We start from the raw sequence: 14,644 nt of genomic DNA, 5'->3' as shown, positions 1-14,644 counted from the left end.
GGCTCCGAGCTGAGCCTAAACCTCTGCTCTCACTGACCTCTGACCTTTGCTTCCTCTGAGGCTTCAAAGTGAGCGGCTGTAGCGGCGATACAATCAGTTTACTGACACGCAAAAGGAAAATACCACCAGTGAGTGAAAACCGTCCAGCTTCCACCACTAGAGGGCGGAGTGAGACGGTGAACACATGTTTACGCCTCACAGCCGCTTATTCACCTTCAAATCTACCAACCTGATATCTCTGACACCAATGAGGCACTTCATCACTTCATCAGTGCTGAAGAGTAAACCGAGCTAAAAACATCACCGTCACATCAAGTGACGGTCAAAATCAGCTGGACTAATATTATCTGTATTTAATCAGGAATATTTAATCAGGAATCTGGCAACAGAGAAGGTTTAACAAGCCTCAATTAGACTTTTATTTACTGCTTAATAGACCTGTTGCTGTTCAGTCAAGATGATATCTGGGGAATAAATACGTTCATATAGAACATAAACAGTGACATCTGAGTGTAACTGCATCGAAAACGTAACGAAGCGTAACGATACCCGTTTAGATGTTTGATCAATTAAAGGAGTACTCCGCACATTTATCACACTCATCACTGTCAGACTCACGATGGTCAGTTTAAAACAAAAAGGATTAAAATCTATGCTGAAGAATCAGAGATATCCTTTTATATTCCAAACATTCATCTTCCGTGTCAAGAAGTAGAGCCTACATTACCCAGAATGCAGCGTGACCACCAACAGTTGGGTCTGAGGTTCCGGTATGTTGTGCTAGTTAGCGGCTAATGCAGCAGAGACGATCAGCTACAGATGTCTCACTTCTAACTCCACACATTCAGTTGATTTGTAAACTTGTAGTTTTCAGACCCAACCGCCACCGACTCAAGTGACATCACTTGAGGACATTTATCAGACTTCACAGCTCCGTCTGGGGACACTGAAGGCTTTATACGACTCATTTTAACGTGTTACTCTCCAACACCTGGAAACACTTTCCCCCTTTAAAACAACACTAAGTTACACCAGGAGGCAACCTCCGGGTCACGTGAAGCCAAGTGTCCACCAGGGGGCGACTCCTCTGGTTGTATAGAAGTCTATAGAAAATGACTCTACTTCTCTCTTGATTTATTACCTCAGTAAACATTGTAAACATGAGTTTATGTCTCAATCTCTAGTTTCAAGTCTTCTTCAACACAGCATGATGTTCATTTAGTACATTATGGTCCATTTAGAGTCACACAGACCATAAAGCAGGGGATGCTTTAGGGCGGGGCTTACAGTGATTGACAGGTCTATCACGGCGTTGTTTGGTCTGGGAGTCGTCCGTGTTGTTGTCTAACGACTTTGACCCTTTCAGTGTTTTTAACTGTAACATGAACCGTACTCAGCTCCTCCCTCTGGAGTCACTTCCAAAATACCCAGATTGTGACGGACAAACTGACATCATCATGATGCATTCAGGGATACTCAAACTGTATTTTATCAAGACGATAACAACATTTGGTTGTTTCTTCCAGCGAAGCTGAAGGTGGAAGTGACCCTGAACAGGGTGAGTTTATATAAACAGGCCCTGCTTTCAGCTGCCCCACGACGGCATGACAACCTGTCACCTGCAGCCTGTGACATGAACGACGGGAGGAGCGTCGGACGTGTCGGATACCTGGCGTGAGCACCTCCTCGGTGCCGGTGTAGGAGGAGAACACCTGACCCACGAACTGCTGCTGCTGCTCCCTGTAGTTGTTCTGCAGGTAGTCCATCAGCATCACGTATCCGGCCTGCTGCATCGTCATCACATCGCAGAACATCTCCAGCTGCAACACACAACAACAGAGAAGCCGCGTCAGCAGCGTCCTCCAGCGAATAACAGCGCTGAGTCAGAGCGGACCAGAGGAGTTGTTAAATGTCTGGAGTTGTTAAATGTCTGGAGTTGTTAAATGTCTGGAGTTGTTAAATGTCTGGAGTTGTTAAATGTCTGGAGTTGTTAAATGTCTGGAGTTGTTAAATGTCTGGAGTTGTTAAATGTCTGGAGTTATTAAATGTCTGGGGTTGTTAAATGTCTGGAGTTGTTAAATGTCTGGAGTTGTTAAATGTCTGGAGTTGTTAAATGTCTGGGGTTGTTAAATGTCTGGGGTTATTAAATGTCTGGGGTTATTAAATGTCTGGAGTTGTTAAATGTCTGGAGTTGTTAAATGTCTGGGGTTATTAAATGTCTGGAGTTGTTAAATGTCTGGAGTTGTTAAATGTCTGGAGTTGTTAAATGTCTGGAGTTGTTAAATGTCTGGAGTTGTTAAATGTCTGGAGTTGTTAAATGTCTGGAGTTGTTAAATGTCTGGAGTTGTTAAATGTCTGGAGTTTTTAAATGTCTTGAGTTGTTAAATGTCTGGAGTTGTTAAATGTCTGGAGTTGTTAAATGTCTGGAGTTGTTAAATGTCTGGAGTTGTTAAATGTCTGGAGTTATTAAATGTCTGGAGTTGTTAAATGTCTGGAGTTGTTAAATGTCTGGAGTTATTAAATGTCTGGAGTTGTTAAATGTCTGGAGTTGTTAAATGTCTGGAGTTGTTAAATGTCTGGAGTTGTTAAATGTCTGGAGTTGTTAAATGTCTGGAGTTGTTAAATGTCTGGAGTTGTTAAATGTCTGGAGTTGTTAAATGTCTGGAGTTGTTAAATGTCTGGAGTTGTTAAATGTCTGGAGTTATTAAATGTCTGGGGTTGTTAAATGTCTGGAGTTTTTCATTGATAAATAAATAAAGCAATTATTAAACATCAAAAGTGTCAAAATAAATTCTGTAAATCGACTAACGAGGGAGTCTAATCATTTCCAGCACTCATACAATCAGTTTTGTGATTTAACTTTATATTTTTAATCATGAACCGAGAAAACCATCCAAACATAAATGTGTGAAGATTATTTAAACTCTGTTTATCGGACAGAAGCAGACAAATGAAGAACTCTAAACTGCTGCAGCGTGAAGACAAAGTGTAAATGATCCACAGCTGCAGTCCTCTGCGCGGTGTGGAAGTGAATCCCGTTAACCCTTCGTACCTGCTCAGGTGAGTCACGTGCCTCTGGTTACACAACGCTCCGGCTCGTCTGACTCACGGCTCGCAGCCCTTTGAGAGCATTTGTGGTCGTTAGTGTCGTGACTTTAAAGAATTAAACTCTGGCAGCTCGACCGGCGCTGGAATGAAGACCGGCCGAGACTCGTCACGGAGGTTTGGAGACACGTGGGAATCCTCGGAAGACCTGCAGCAGCCTGCGCGCATCGGGAGAGAGCCGCCAACATCGCCTCGACGCTGATGACCAGCTCGCCTTCTTTGATGGATCAATTATTGATTTGATCAGCAACAATATTTAAAAAGGTGCAATGTGTGAGATCTGGCCAGAATTTTTGTTTAAAATATTGTAAAAAAACATTTTACTGAATCAACCCAAAAAAAAGCTTTAATTAGATGCAGTAAACAGATAAAATGATGAAACGAACTACAGAATCATGACAATCTGTAAGAAGTCTGAATTGATGCTTTGTCAGGTTTGGCTTTAAGACGACAAGCAAAGAACTTTTAAAAACACATTTAGCTTTAAGGTATAAAAGGCTATAAAGGTGTGTGTGTGTGTGTGTGTGTGTGTGTGTGTGTGAGGCCTCCTGTCTTATGACAGTTGTGTGTTAAGAGTCAATGAGTGAAAGACTGAAAGGGTCTGAAGGAAGATGACGTCTGATCCTCAGGAGGCGTCACACTAGAACCTTTATGTTGAAAAGCTTTTGTGTGTGTGCTTTCACACGTTTGTGCATCTATACGTGTGTGTGTGTGTGTGTGTGTGTGTGTGTGTGTGTGTGACTGCCCCAGGCCGAGTGAGTGATTGATAGCCATGCAGAAGCAGTCATCACATCAAACAAATATTGGCTGACAAAAGATCTTTACGGTATTTAAGCTGACTGACACGCACACGCACACGCACACGCACACACCCCCCCCCCCTCCTTTCAGCTCCTTGAACACGTTTTCTAAAAGGTTGTTTACGGAAATGTTCTGTAATTGTGCCACTTGTATGTTATGCGGAACAGAAAACGCTCTAAAGCCGACGTCTGGTTCTCAAAGGACCACGCTGATGCTCAAAGACACTAAACCAGAGTGTTGGACGTGCATCGACCCTGGAAATCACAAAAAGTAGCAACACGTAGAGGACCTCAACCTCAACATTTAGCCGACTCGTTCGTGACTCCAGACTATAAAACCTTTGTTCTCATGTAGTCCAATCAGAACAGACCTGTTCATTTCTACTTCATAGTTTGTGGATTAAAAGTGAAATCGGCGTTTGCCTCTTTGTGAACACTGGTGCTGCAGCCCTCACCTGCGGGTCGGAGACGGCCACCGTGCTCTTGAAGACGATCCACTCGATGGTCTCGCTGCAGGGCGGCGTGGTCAGCGAGCCGTTGTAGACGAAGAACTTCTCCGTGGAGGTCGGCAGGAGGCCTCGAGGGGCGAAGGGCAGAACCGTGGCGCTCTTTCCTGCACGGCAGACGGGACAGCTTGAATGAGCAGAGGAGGGGGGAGAGAGAGGGAGAGAGAGAGCGAGAGAGAGAGAGAGAGAGAGACAGAGAGAGAGCGAGAGAGCGAGAGAGAGAGACAGAGAGAGAGCGAGAGAGCGAGAGAGGGAGCGAGAGAGCGAGAGAGAGCGAGAGAGAGAGAGAGAGAGAGAGAGAGAGAGAGAGAGACAGAGAGAGAGCGAGAGAGCGAGAGAGGGAGCGAGAGAGAGAGAGAGACAGAGAGAGAGAGAGAGAGAGAGAGAGAGAGAGAGAGAGCGAGAGAGAGAGAGAGAGAGGGCGAGAGAGAGAGCGAGAGAGAGAGGGAGGGAGAGAGAAAGAGAGAGAGAGAGGGAGCGAGAGAGAGAGAGAGAGAGAGACAGAGAGGGAGCGAGCGAGAGGGAGCGAGCGAGAGAGAGCGAGACAAAGAGAGAGAGAGAGAGCGAGAGAGCGAGACAAAGAAAGAGAGAGAGCGAGAGAGCGAGACAAAGAGAGAGAAAGAGAGAGAGAGAGAGCGAGAGAGAGCGAGAGTGAGGGAGCGAGGGAGAGACAGAGAGGGAGAGAGACAGAGAGGGAGCGAGGGAGAGACAGAGAGGGAGAGAGACAGAGAGGGAGCGAGGGAGAGACAGAGAGGGAGAGAGACAGAGAGGGAGCGAGGGAGCGAGCGAGAGAGAGCGAGACAAAGAGAGAGAGAGAGAGCGAGAGAGCGAGACAAAGAAAGAGAAAGAGAGAGAGAGCGAGAGAGAGAGAGAGGGAGCGAGAGAGAGAGAGAGAGAGAGAGAGAGAGCGAGAGCGAGGGAGCGAGGGAGAGACAGAGAGGGAGAGAGACAGAGAGGGAGCGAGGGAGCGAGCGAGAGAGAGCGAGACAAAGAGAGAGAGAGAGAGCGAGAGCGAGAGAGAGCGCGAGAGAGAGCGAGAGAGCGAGACAAAGAGAGAGAAAGAGAGAAAGAGAGAGAGAGAGAGGGAGCGAGAGAGAGAGAGAGCGAGAGAGAGAGAGACGAAGACAACGAGAGAGACAAAGAGCGAGCGAGAGAGGGGACAGAAGAAGAACGGCAACGTACCGTATCTGCTCACGCTGTTGATGGCGTCCATGATGGCGGCATAGTTCGCGTTGTCGTCGACGCTCGTCTGAGAAGAGAAAACCAACATGATGATCTCGTAGTGACTCTTTTTAAAGTCGTGCCGTCATTCATCATGTAAAACAATGTTTCATAGAGTCAAACCGTCAATGTTTCCATCGGTTTGGTCAAATGTGGATCTCTACTTTTATCTTTTGGAGAACCAGACGCTGAACTATTGATCTGATACGTTTACTGATTTCAAGTATTTCTCCATAACTGCAGCTCATTGTATTCATTTAGCCGTCACTCAGATGTTTTAGAGATAAAAGTACATCATCGTGTAGAAACACTGCTGTCCAGCATTGACGTTTACTGAAAGTTCACCCACAGAACTACCATCTGAATATCAACTCCTCTCCCCGTAACTCCAACTCTGGAAGAGAGAATCGTTGTTTTTTTCCACGTTGAAGGAAGAATCAAAACACGGAGAAAAGTCTGAATGAAGAGAAGCAACAGGGAGTCGGGTTTAAGATACTGAGAGATGTTCAATGTCCTGTTGAAGACATACAGCGGTGGAAACATGCTTTGAAATGAATTAGTCACTAAAGGGTCCTGAATGTAAATATTTCCTTCTTGGTTTGACTTGCCGTCCTGTTTATCCTTCATCAAAACATCCGTTAAACTGAATCAGACCTGGATTATACTGCACGTCTGTAAACAGATGTTTTCATACAGTGTGTTGGTGAATGCCGCCTCCATTCACGGAGACTTCTCTGAGCGTTTGATCCTTCGTTCAGCGGAGAGGAGTGAGAGGAAGCGCTCAACAGTTCAAGGTGACGGAGTGACCGACGTACCAACGCTGCATTTAGGGGTCGTATTCCCTAATTAAGTCAAAAAGAGAATTAGCATCAAGATATGCTTAATGTACCAAAAACTATTACTGAACAATAATTATTGATGCATGAATGCGTTCATCACTTTAATGTTGCAGCTGGTAAATGTGGAGCTGTCTGCCATCTGACCTGCTACTTATCACTTCATGTGGAAATGTTTATATTCAAGTAAAGACAACTGAGGCTCATCAAGTGAAGACGGTTTTCCACTTTCGGCCAGATTCAAAACCAGGACGTTCAGGCAACACAACGTTCACCCAACAAAGCAGCCGACTCCCTTTAACACCGTTAAAACAGTCTGGAGGCAGAGCACAAAAAAACAAGATTCACCAGCTTTTAGTTTGGTAGGTTTCCCACCCTGCTCTCCTCCACAACACACACACACACACACACACACACACACACACACACACACACACACACACACACACACACACACACACACACACACACACACACACACACACACACACACACACACACACACACACACACACACACACACACACACACACACACACACACAGAGAGAGAGCCTGCAGCTCCACATCAGACGTTATTCTGTTCAAACATGGCCTCTGTCAGTTCCAACACGCCAACCCGGCCGGAGGCAACACGACTGCACAGAAACAAAAACACGGAGAGTTTGCGTGAAACACACGATGCTCGGTGTGAACTCTGACAACGAACACGGAAACACAGACGAGCGCTCGGCAACGATCCTCAGCCAAGGTACGAATCAAACACACGAGGTGTTCCTGCTGAAACACAGACTCACTCCCTCAATCACACTTCTTCCACATCCAACAAGTCAGCCATGAAGTCATTCTGTGTTTCAAACCTGCCAACTGTTCGAATCCCAGAGAAGCTGCTGGAAATCTGACAATTTACTGAAATGAGCAACAACTCAAAAAAGATCTGCGTTCTTCATGCAAACCGTTAGCCCGGAGCCAACCGCTGTAAAGCCCACACAGCAGAGCGAACGCTGACCTTTCAGGGCAAAATAAAACGTTCAGCAGAAAGCTGAGAAGCATTTTACTTTCTGTTGAAGCAACAAACTGCAGGTTATTCAGAGGACAGAAATCCTGAAGGTGTTGAAAACGCGGCGTTAAAGTGACGCTAATAGCGCTGAGAGCCGTCTGCTAGCAGCTCCACCTCATCCCACGACAGAACTCAACTCATGGACTGTTTTCAAGTGCTTGTACTTTACTATCAACATGTTGTACTTCTACTCCACACTGAAGCCAATATTCTACTTTTTACTCCAATACTCGTTTATTTAACAACGTAAATTACTTCAGATTAATAAAACAAAATATAATCAACGAATAAATAAATTCATTGAAATGAGATGCAAGATTAAAGTGATGAACACATTAATGCATCAATTATTATCATTCAGCAATAAAATACATGTTATTCTGCATAATTAATACTTTTATTTGAGGTAATTTATGTATATTTTGATGCTAATTGTACTTTTTACTCGACTACATTTATTAAAAAACAATATAAATGACTGCAGATTCAGATTATTAACAGAAAATAGAAATCAATACTACTTTATTTTTGTTGTGATATAAAATGACATTAAATGAACCTTGGAATAAGTCGCCATCGATTAGCTGTTTGACAGTTTGGTCATTCTTAGCTAATGACCGAACTAACCAACACGGTTACTTTCCACCACAAACTTCTCCCGCTGCTCGTTGAAGCCGGATTGATCGAGTTATTTGCATATCTGGTCTCAGTGACTTCAGGGAACACGAGCGTCCGGCCGTAAAGCCAAGCGCACCTCGAACAGCACGGCGAGCGCTGTGACTCTTCCTCCGGCCTTGATGGTCTCGTCCAAAGAGTCGAAGCGACGCGCCTCATAACAGTAGATCTGCATCTGTGGGAGGAAGCGGAAATATGAAGAGTCCACTGAATATTACTAGAACTTGTCAAATGAGTCTTTTTGTGCATTTCCCTCCATGTTCTTACACAGAAACATCGCCGCTGAAACACGGACAGCAGCAGAGCTGCTGAGATTAATCGATCGACTGATCAGTTGTCAACTTGTTTACACTAACGGCTTAGTATGAATTCTGTGAGTCATTCTGTGAGAGAAAGAAAATAATCTTTGAGTTGTAGAGAAGACAACAAGTGTTGAGGACGTCTTGTTGGGCTTTGGGAAACACGGATTTACATTTTACCAACAACTAATCAAAAAAGAATCATTAGTTGCAGCAACAAAGCTGAACAACTAAAGGTAACGAAGACAGGACTGTAATGTACACAGTAAATAAAACATGTGTCTATATATATATATATATATATATATATATATATGCCACATACGAGAAGACGTCTCACCTCCAGAGGGTATTTGACTCCATCCAGACTGTGTTCGGAGCCCTCTGAGGAGGCGTTGCAGCGCCCCCAGTGGAAGGTGATACGTCCCACCTTGACCTCTGACCTCAAGCCGCCACCGCTCACGTAGAACTCTCCGTCCACATCGACCGCCACTGAAAACACGAACGGACGGGAAGACATGAATGCGTGACACTGTGTATTTATCGAATTAAATCATCGTTTGTGAACAAACTTCTAGATCAGATGTGTCCGCTGCTTTGAAGGCCTGACCTCTAATTGAAATAATGGATTATAAATGTGCAGAAGATCAAAAGACGAGAGCTCGTAGGCCACACAACACTCCACCAACACCGTTACTAGACCCTCGGACACTGACGCAATCAACGAGGGGACCTTCTTCAGGTCGGTCTTTGTTCAGCTGACAAAGGCCCCTCGAGGGTCCGAGCTCTCTTTGACGGTCTCATGAAGGCGGAGCATCACTCGGTCCTTTCATCTTCTGCATTATAATGTACATCTCAGCCACCGCCAAACACAGACGAACACGTGACTGTTGTTTAGCGCAGATAACTCTGCAGAGACATCGATCTGCTGAACACTCCAGCTCTGGAGGCTAAACGTAATAAAAAATAAAGATTAAAGATGAAAGAGAATGTGGTTTGAGCACATCCTAGTTTGAACATTAGATCTTCCAACTTGAGTGAAATTATCTGAACCTCTTGGCACAGAAACCGATATTTCACCGTCTCTGTCCGTTCTGTTGTTACATCTTAATATTAGACTCCAGCAACGAGGCAACGCTCCGTACTTGGTCCGTGTGGGGACTTGAACCGGTGACCCTTTAGTTCCCAAGCCCACACACTCCCCCATTACCAGAAAGTCGAGCTTCACACTTATTTACAGACTTACACATGAACTCATAATATTTTAAGTGGCCAGTGTATTAAAGTACTAAAGCATTGAATTCATGAGATTTCAATTTAAGAGCATAAGCAACAGGAATATTTTATGATAAACAACGAAGTCAAAGGTTCAGTAGCGTTGCGTCGTTAAATTGATAGAAAAGTGACGTTTCTGTGACAGATGGAGTTGTCTGGTCTAGAAACTACACATGTAATATGTTTTGGCCACGACTCCTTTTCACATTGTCCTGTGCTTTGGCCAGCGTTGCTTTGGCCAGCGTTGCTTTGGCCAGCGTTGCTTTGGCCAGCGTTGCTTTGGCCAGCGTTGCTTTGGCCTGCGTTGCTTTGGCCTGCGTTGCTTTGGCCAGCGTTGCTTTGGCCTGCGTTGCTTTGGCCTGCGTTGCTTTGGCCTGCGTTGCTTTGGCCTGCGTTGCTTTAGCCTGCGTTGCTTTGGCCTGCGTTGCTTTGGCCAGCGTTGCTTTGGCCTGCGTTGCTTTGGCCTGCGTTGCTTTGGCCTGCGTTGCTTTGGCCTGCGTTGCTTTGGCCTGCGTTGCTTTGGCCTGCGTTGCTTTGGCCTGCGTTGCTTTGGCCAGCGTTGCTTTGGCCAGCGTTGCTTTGGCCAGCGTTGCTTTGGCCAGCGTTGCTTTGGCCTGCGTTGCTTTGGCCTGCGTTGCTTTGGCCAGCGTTGCTTTGGCCTGCGTTGCTTTGGCCTGCGTTGCTTTGGCCTGCGTTGCTTTGGCCAGCGTTGCTTTGAGCACTGCGTTTGCTTTTGGTCGTTTTTATTCTCTCCAGCGCTGTGATCTGCGTAGACGTGGTTGGCCTCATTCACGCCCTCTTTGTTGTCTGTGTTTATCTCCTTTTGTTCTGTTGTGTTTTCTATTAACCCCGTCTCTCGAGGCAGGGCAAATATTGACTCAACTTGTTGCTGATTGGCTCCTGTTGAAAAGTGTGTTTGACCCGCTTGCATCAGAAGGCATGAACTGATCCGTACATGAACTGATCCGTCCTGAATCCTCCCTTCGTGGCTGCGTACGCTGCTCAACCTCCACTAAAGGCCCATTTGTGGGCAGATAAGAAAAACAGGTTTAAGTCCACTCAAACCTCAGATCGTCCACCAAAACATCTCCCTGAATAAAAGCCTTGGGTGCAGCTGGCGGGTGAACAGCAACCACAACAGAGTGCTTCTTATTGCCCGAGAGCCCCGTTGCTCAGAAGCACGCGGCTCCTCAGTTTGGGATCCGTCCTCGTCTACGATTTCACCGAACAATCACCTTGAATGCACACTGTAGGCTATTGTGTGTCACACCACTTAGAGACAGGAAAGATATAAAAGGCTCTCAATCCCGTCAAACGAGAAACTGGTAACTGTATCCTTTACAACGGGACGCCGCTGGAAGAGAAGAGGCCCCGACGCTCAGTATCTACCTGGGAGGAAGCGTCTCTTTAGGGGAGGAGGGGGCGAGGAAGTCCGCTCAAAGCATGCTTGCTTTGCAAGAAACGGCGTTAGAGACGACCGCCAACGCCTTCAACAAACACAAAGGAATGAGAACTAAAAGAGTTATCTTTATGTTCCTGGCTCTGTGGCATAATGATACACTTTAAACTCATTTTTACCTTCACTTTATTTAATAAAATGACATACGGTGCTAAGATTACTTTTATTTTAATAAAATCAATTATATTATTATTATTATTATTATTATTAATAGCAGTCCTACGGGCTCTTGGGAGCAGCGAGCACGGCCGTCTCTTCCCACCAGCTGGTCTTCCAGTCTTACCGGTCTTGCCGTCTTACCGGTCTTGCCGTCTTACCGGTCTTGCCGTCTTACCGGTCTTGCCGTCTTACCGGTCTTGCCGTCTTACCGGTCTTGCCGTCTTACCGGTCTTGGAGTCTTACCGGTCTTGCCGTCTTACCTTGTCTTGCCGTCTTACCGGTCTTGGCGTCTTACCGGTCTTGGCGTCTTACCGGTCTTGGCGTCTTACCGTCTTACCGGTCTTGGCGTCTTACCGGTCTTGGAGTCTTACCGGTCTTGCAGTCTTACCGGTCTTGCCGTCTTACCGGTCTTGGCGTCTTACCGGTCTTGGCGTCTTACCGTCTTACCGGTCTTGCCGTCTTACCGGTCTTGGCGTCTTACCGGTCTTGCCGTCTTACCGGTCTTGCCGTCTTACCGGTCTTGCCGTCGTTCTTGATGGTCGTCCTGTCGCTGGTCAGACTCTCCCAGCCGTCAAACACCAGCTTCTGGTACTGCGGCTTCACCTGAGCCAGGTTCTCCTCGATGTCGATGGGAGACTGCTTGGCGCTGCTGCAGGACGGAAACCTCTTGGCCCAGTTGTTCTGATTCAAGGTTCCTGGAGGGCGGACAACAAAACAAAACAAGTGTTCAGATGAAGCTCCCACATCAGAGGCTTTCAGGTAGCTTCTGAAGAACGAGCAAGGAAATCAACTCCAGAAGACAAAAGTTCAACATAAATGTGAAAAGAACAATTTTAAATGTTGGAGAAAATCTTTCCGTCAGTGGTTCACAGCTGCGTCACCACATAATAACACGACTGCAGACAAATATGCAAAACAAACATCATTATGGTCCTTTAAGTTCTTGCACACTAACCGCCAAAATAGTTCACTCTGACGTTTTGTCTACATAGTCATGAGTTTCTTAACCTTTTGTGACCTTTGAGGTCCCGAAATTCTTGCAACCCCCAACAATCACACACACACACGTCACTCTGTGAAGAAAGTGTGTGAAAAATTACAAATGTGTGTTCACCAGGAATGACATCATCGCCCCAGTTGGTCATGCCCATTGCTGCTTTGTGTAATGAGCATGCGTCTGAAACAGAAACAAAGATGGCGGACTGCCGGATAGTTTGTGTTTTGTTAGCACTGCTCGGTCGAATGACTACTTTACATTTAAACTGAACATTGCTGCACCACTCTCAGGACAAACTCGCCCAATGCTCTTGGGTTCACCTCAGCTTTTGCTTTGTCGTTTACTATTTCATTCACACCGCCAAAGAAAAGAGAAGCTCACTGAGCATGCTCAGAATCTTCTTCTCCGGTATTTCACGTATCGCTGACGTAGCTTTAATCACCACCTACTGGCCCGGCGAGCGTTTGGAGCGTTCTAGTGTGGACGGAGATATTTGGTAAAACGAAGATCGTGTGCAAACTATTTGATTTTAAAACAGAGGAAAAGATCTGTTTTATGTGTAGACGGGGCCTAAACAGCATCAGGCACCGCTTACAGGTGTGCTGCTCTGGGAGAGCTAGCGGCGAGCTAACGAGCTAATAACCTCCAGCTGCTCTGCTGCACTCTGGCTTCCAATATCAGCTCTCACGGTTTTTTCTCTCTTGCAGCTCTCATGAGGTCAACGTCGGACGTTTCCCAAATCCAGCCTGCAGCTGAGAACTGCTGCTCAAAGAGAGAGTTCAGCTTCAGGTTTCCTCTTCGCTTTCAAACACAGAGAACACGCTGACGTGACGGATTACATAAATACAGTATGGAAAGTGTTACAGCCAGGAATACAAACGATCAGACCCTCACAGGTCATTCATTGTGTGTGTGTGTGTGTGTGTGTGTGTGTGTGTGTGTGTGTGTGTGTGTGTGTCAGCTGCACTTCAGACCAAACTGATTTAATCAGCTCGTATTCTTGTCGATCTGATCTACAGCCTCAAGCTCTTAGTTTCACTTTTACTGCTAAACTAATGTGAGCAGCATGCGACGTGCTGCTCGTATATCCTGCTGGAGGCGACTGCAGCGCGCTGCATGTGGATTTGTTCACATCTGCTCTCAGTGGACGACGTCGCCGAGAGTCATATTTAAGAGAGGCGGTTTGATTGGGAGCGTCTCTGTGTTCTTATGTTACCCGGCTCAATATACGGCACATTAAGGGACCTTTCAAACCTTCTGTGTTCTCTGCAATGACTTCTTTTTCCAGCCTGATCTCACAAAAATACGAAGAAGGTTCCCTCAACCTCCTGCCGGCGTGTTACGTGTTGCTGGTGTTTGTGCATAAAACTGACCAAACCGTAACGGGTGATTTTGGTGCGTTTCACACTGGACTCTATTTGTCGGAACGAGACTTCTCAGAGCGCGACACACAACAACAAACAGACGGGATCAAGAGAAAAGTAAAGAGTTGGATTTCTCTGGATTTCTTTCCATCCTGGTAGTTAAAGGCTGCAGATGATTATATCATCTGCTTATCGGAACCTGTTCCCAGCAAGTACGGACACTGTTTTTACACCACAATGCAATAAGCAGGGACGTTGTCTAATGATGGGTTATGACTACAGTCATAGATAATAAGAGCAGCTTCGACGTTATTCAAAACCAATAATCATCCTCCATCTGACTGCAACTCATTTAACGACAGACGTCAGAGAACACAACCACAATACCTTTTTAAATAATCAGATTTTTAAGATCTTTTGAACTCAACTGAAAACATCCCTCGTGCAGATGTTTGCAGCTTTTCCCCTCTTCTGTGCCAATAACGTGTTGGAGTGTTTTCTCTGCTAATAACGTGTTGTAGTGTCTTCTGTGCTAATGACATGCTGTTTCAGCCAGCTGGTGTTTGCTATGCAGGTATGCCAGCGGTCACATGACTCTCTGACCTCGCTCTGATTGGCTGTTTAGAGCCCCCGAACCAGGTCAGACAGGCTTCTGGGTCAGGACGGATATTAGCATGTCCGTGGAGAGCAAACACACACCCACCCTTGCTCAGACCAACAAATATTTCTACATTAGATTAAATTTCACATCATCTCTCAAATTTGTCACACTTTGCATGTTCATGAACCTGTCCCTCTTCTTCTCTCAGACACTTGCATGTTAGCAGGAAGTGTGACGGACATGAATCTCTATCTCTGCTCAGTTAGCACGCAGCTGACTGGTCCACAT

At 45.9% G+C, this 14,644-nt stretch overlaps 1 protein-coding gene across 7 annotated transcripts in view; it reads right to left on the bottom strand.

Moving 5' to 3' along the window:
- LOC306780234 (receptor-type tyrosine-protein phosphatase gamma-like) overlaps window positions 1–14,644 on the bottom strand; it is a 60,592-nt gene that overhangs the window by 22,956 nt on the left and 22,992 nt on the right. For 6 of the 7 annotated variants that reach the window (XM_079272516.1, XM_079272517.1, XM_079272520.1 and 3 more), the window contains exons 3-8: window positions 11,910–12,089; window positions 8,842–8,993; window positions 8,282–8,377; window positions 5,594–5,660; window positions 4,361–4,518; window positions 1,670–1,820 (exon numbers count right to left, since the gene is read on the bottom strand). In XM_079272516.1, the coding sequence (XP_079128642.1) occupies window positions 1,670–1,820; window positions 4,361–4,518; window positions 5,594–5,660; window positions 8,282–8,377; window positions 8,842–8,993; window positions 11,910–12,089 (804 nt within the window). Of the gene's footprint in view, window positions 1–1,669; window positions 1,821–4,360; window positions 4,519–5,593; window positions 5,661–8,086; window positions 8,207–8,281; window positions 8,378–8,841; window positions 8,994–11,909; window positions 12,090–14,644 lie in introns of those variants that run through there. The other variant, XM_079272518.1, reaches the window with a different exon arrangement.

This window comes from Melanostigma gelatinosum, assembly GCF_949748355.1.
Source record: "Melanostigma gelatinosum genome assembly, chromosome: 1".
Taxonomy (NCBI): domain Eukaryota; kingdom Metazoa; phylum Chordata; class Actinopteri; order Perciformes; family Zoarcidae; genus Melanostigma; species Melanostigma gelatinosum.
This window is presented reverse-complemented; position numbering and strand designations above follow the sequence as displayed.